Raw genomic sequence first — 3871 nt, 5'->3', positions numbered from 1 at the left:
CAACTTCAGGCGGTGTCACAGAAAAACACTGGGGCCCCAATGCTTTCCCAGTTCATGAATGATTTTCTTCATATGGTTAAAGAAACCTAGTTCAAATCATATAGAAAAAAGTGGATTTGGTCCAAAACAGAAAGCTAACTGGAAGAGAACTTTGCCCTGAACCCCTAAAATGTCACAACTTTTCCCAATTCTTAACAAATAATCAATTAATGAAAGAACGTTTAAAAATTGAAACATCATTAAATACTTGCCAATATTCTGAAAGTGTGGTCTCACATCAAAAAAAAAGAAAAACCCACATATTTCCAAAGTCGGTTTTCCCTTGATTTGTTCTTTGCCCGAGAAGCCTTAACGTTGTCGGCCACACTCGTTTCACTCCCTTATAAAAAGCCAGTGCTGGCATTCTGAGGGTGGAAGGCAGAGTAGGAGGAACCAGGAGAGAAAATGGAATGTTTCTGCTGTTTACAGCACCGGGGAACGGTCAGGAAACAGCACCGCAAACCTCTGAGAGCCCAAGCAGTGTAGCTGCGCCTTGATGGTATCTTCGTTCAAATACGGAGCAGGTGAAATAAGAGAGGAAGGAGAGGGGGCGGCTGTCCCTCAGATGGGCGAGAGGCGTGCGAGCCACCTGAGCCAGACACACTGGTCGCATTAGACCACAAATAAAAGAATTGATAAATAGATGGATACAATTACAAAACCACTTAGCCCAGTGTGAGGGCTCCTGCCTGTGATCCTAGCACTCCGAGAGGCCGAGGCCGGAGGATCCCTTGAACTCAGAAGTCCATGACCAGCCTGAGGAGTAGGGAGACTCTGTCTATACCAAAAATAGAAAAAACTAGTGGCATTGTGGCAGGTGCGGGTGGTCCCAGCTACTCAGGAGGCTGAGGCAACAGGATAGCGTTAGTCCAGGAGTTTGAGGTTGCTGTCAGCTAAGCTGTGGCCCCAGCCCTTCACTCAGAGCAATAGAGCAAGACCTTGTCTCAAAAGTAAATAAATAAAACTACGCATCATCATAAGTACCCTTCAAAATAATAGGTAAAGACCGAGGAGGATTTACAGAGGCTTTTAAAATTCCTGCCTCACGTGTCAATGTCCGCTCAGCGCGTGTTTTCCACGCCCCCCTTGCAGGGAACGAGGTGGCAGACCCGGGAGCACCCGGGAGCCCCATTCCCGGAGAGCCCCGCACCCGCAGGAGCAGCTCGGCCTGGAGCACGGCGGGGACCCCCGGAGGACGCGGGCACCTGCGCGTCCCCACCCCGGGGCAGCAGGCACCGGGCAGCGCCGGCGTCGGGGAGGAGAGGAGCCCGCGGCCTGGACGGCGGCGGAGAGCGCGGGACGCGCCGGGAGAGGAGGGCGCCCGCGGGGACCTGGCCCTGGCCGTCTGCCTGTCGGTGTTCGTCACGTTCCTCGTGGCTTTCTGCCTGGGGGCTTTCGCAAGGCCCTATGTTGACACACTGTGGCATCAGAGGTGCCGCCGCAGAGGCCCCGGCTCGGATCTAGCCTATTGCAACGCGGGCTTCTCCGACTACAACGCCGCGGCGGGGGCCGCTCCGCTCCCTGAGACCCGCCCATGCCAGGCTGCCGGCGGCCCGCACCTCTATGACAGCCCGGCCTGGTCCCCGGGGGCCGCCGCCCTGCCGGGAGGGACGCTGCGAGGACGCGGAGCAGAGCCTGGCAGCTGCCACCCCAGCGGGACCCGCGCCCCGGCGGGAAGCGGTGGTGACAAGGCGCTTCCCGGGGGCGGCGAGGCGGGCTCCCTTCCCCGCCCACACCCCAGCCCCGGCGACGACGGAGCAGCCTTGGCAGCGTGGGGCCACATCCCCAGGCATGACATTCAGGGCGAACCTCCAGCGGGTGTCTCTCCGGTGGCCTGCACACCGCTAACTGTGCCCGACTCCGGTCCTAATGACATCGACTTCCACCTCCCACTCTCAACAGCCGTGACAGCTTCTCGCTCGAAAATGCTAACACAAACGCAAGCACAGAGGACTGGCCAGAGCAGGCGAGGACGGGACACCGAGCAGTCCCCTTGGGAAAGCGCTGCCTGGCACATGGGACTTTCCAAGAAGACGCAGGCGAGCGCTGTTAGTTTGGGGAGCCCACGGCAGTGGAGCCTCAAGGAGGCCAAGGCCGAGGGAGAGCTCCCAGCCTACCCCAGGGCTCCCACACACAGTGCCCCAGGACACAGGGACCCATCGGCCTTCCCTCCAAGATGGGACACCAACCTGGATGTCACTCCTGCTTATGAGGAACCAGTACAGAAATCTGCTCCTTCTGACACCCAGCACGAGTTGGAGAGTGACTGTGACTCTGATGAAGGCTCATTGTTCACTCTGAGTTCAGGGAGTTCAGAGGGTGCCACCAACACCGCTGAAGAGGAGGCAGCTGGCCAGGACAGCTGCAGGGCCACTGAGGCCCTACAGGACGAGAGTTCAGGGACAGGCAGGGACAATGTGACATCACTAGAAGGTCCTAAGGACAGTGTCACCTTCCAAAATATTGTAGGGAAATACAAGAACCAGGAAGATCAGTTTGAAAAACCTCTCTCTTCTGGTCCAGACGCTGCTTTGTGCAAGACTCATCTGGAAAATGTCCCTATCATCAATGAATTTGAGGATCCATTGCCTTTGCCCCAAGCACTGGGGAACAGCCCTGTAAGGGACGAGACTCTGGACATGTATGTTTGTGACTATGACGAGTTACTTCAGTCCAAGGCAGCAGAATGGCGTTGCTCACTTAGAGACTTGGAATTTGCAAATGTGGACACTGAACCACAGACAGCACCGCCTGCTCCTGACAGTCCGGCAGATCCTAGTCAGAGCACCTGCTATGGGAGAAACTCAAACATTTGTACACAAAAGCCTTTCGTGCAGGGAATAGACACAGCTCAGAAAGACATTCCTCCCAAGATCACTTAAGACCTTCACAACAAGATCCTGAAAGAGAGGAGGTGAATTCCAATGAGATGGAAATTGAGGCAAATGACGGCCTTGTCTGTCCACTTGAAGACTGTGATTCCAGAAAGGTTATAAACCAAACCCAACTGTTACAATCCTATGGTGATGAACCTGCTGTTCCGTGTGAACAAGGAGAAGGGGAATATTTTGAAGATGGTTCCCAAAACCACGCACTGTTATTACAAGAACTTCCAAATAAAACCAGTTCACTAAGACTACAAGGGCACTTCAGGGATAGAGATTGGGGTGAATATTCAGAGCAGACTCTGTTGCACTTAGAGAAAGATGATTCTAACTCATTCTCCAATGCAGACTCAGAGCAGTCTGGTGGGAGTTGGCTCTCTTTGTGAAGAACAGCTACACTATGACAAAGACAGGAGCATTCAACTTGATAATCAAAGGGAATTCAAGTGACACTCTTAGTGCTTGTTGAAGCACTTTATGGAAATGCGTAACAGGTTTTGATGAATTCTGCACAAACACTAGTACCACTTTTGGAGATTGGTCATGAAACTGCAAAATTGAAAGAATTCAGAGACATTCTAAATATTTTTAGAGAAGTGGGATGGTTTTGTAGGATGAAATGTAAATTAAAAATCGATTTTAAAAAATATTGATGTTTTCTATAAAAGAAAAAGGTGCTCTGCCATATCCTTGTCTAGTCCTTGCTTGTGTGTCTGTCCAGTCTGGGCATCACGCGTCACATTCTGTTCATCCTCATACTTCCCGGACATTTTCTCATTGCTCCACTTATCACTCCCCCCCTCCTCTGCTTGCCTTCTGAAAGATAGCATTCCTCAAGGGTTTGCTCCTAGTCTTTCTGACTCCTTGGACCCCACCACTTCACCAACCAACTCAATATAGACTTGTCATATCTGCATGGCAAGGCCCGGCCTCCCCACATGCCAGAT

At 52.7% G+C, this 3871-nt stretch overlaps 1 protein-coding gene across 1 annotated transcript in view; it reads left to right on the top strand.

Moving 5' to 3' along the window:
* The window catches only part of LRRC66 (leucine rich repeat containing 66), a 14611-nt gene extending 11092 nt beyond the window's left edge, over positions 1–3519 (top strand). Inside the window, 3 exon segments of the mRNA XM_003794625.2 lie at positions 1132–2916; positions 2919–3252; positions 3254–3519. Of these exon segments, the coding sequence (XP_003794673.2) occupies positions 1132–2916; positions 2919–3252; positions 3254–3374 (2240 nt within the window). The 3' untranslated portion in view covers positions 3375–3519.
* Positions 3520–3871: the final 352 nt, after the last annotated feature.

Source organism: Otolemur garnettii, unplaced genomic scaffold, assembly GCF_000181295.1.
Source record: "Otolemur garnettii isolate 467f Iridium unplaced genomic scaffold, OtoGar3 scaffold00083, whole genome shotgun sequence".
NCBI classification, from domain to species: domain Eukaryota; kingdom Metazoa; phylum Chordata; class Mammalia; order Primates; family Galagidae; genus Otolemur; species Otolemur garnettii.
The sequence above is the reverse complement of the archived record's forward strand: the minus strand, read 5'-3'. Positions and strand labels throughout refer to the sequence as shown.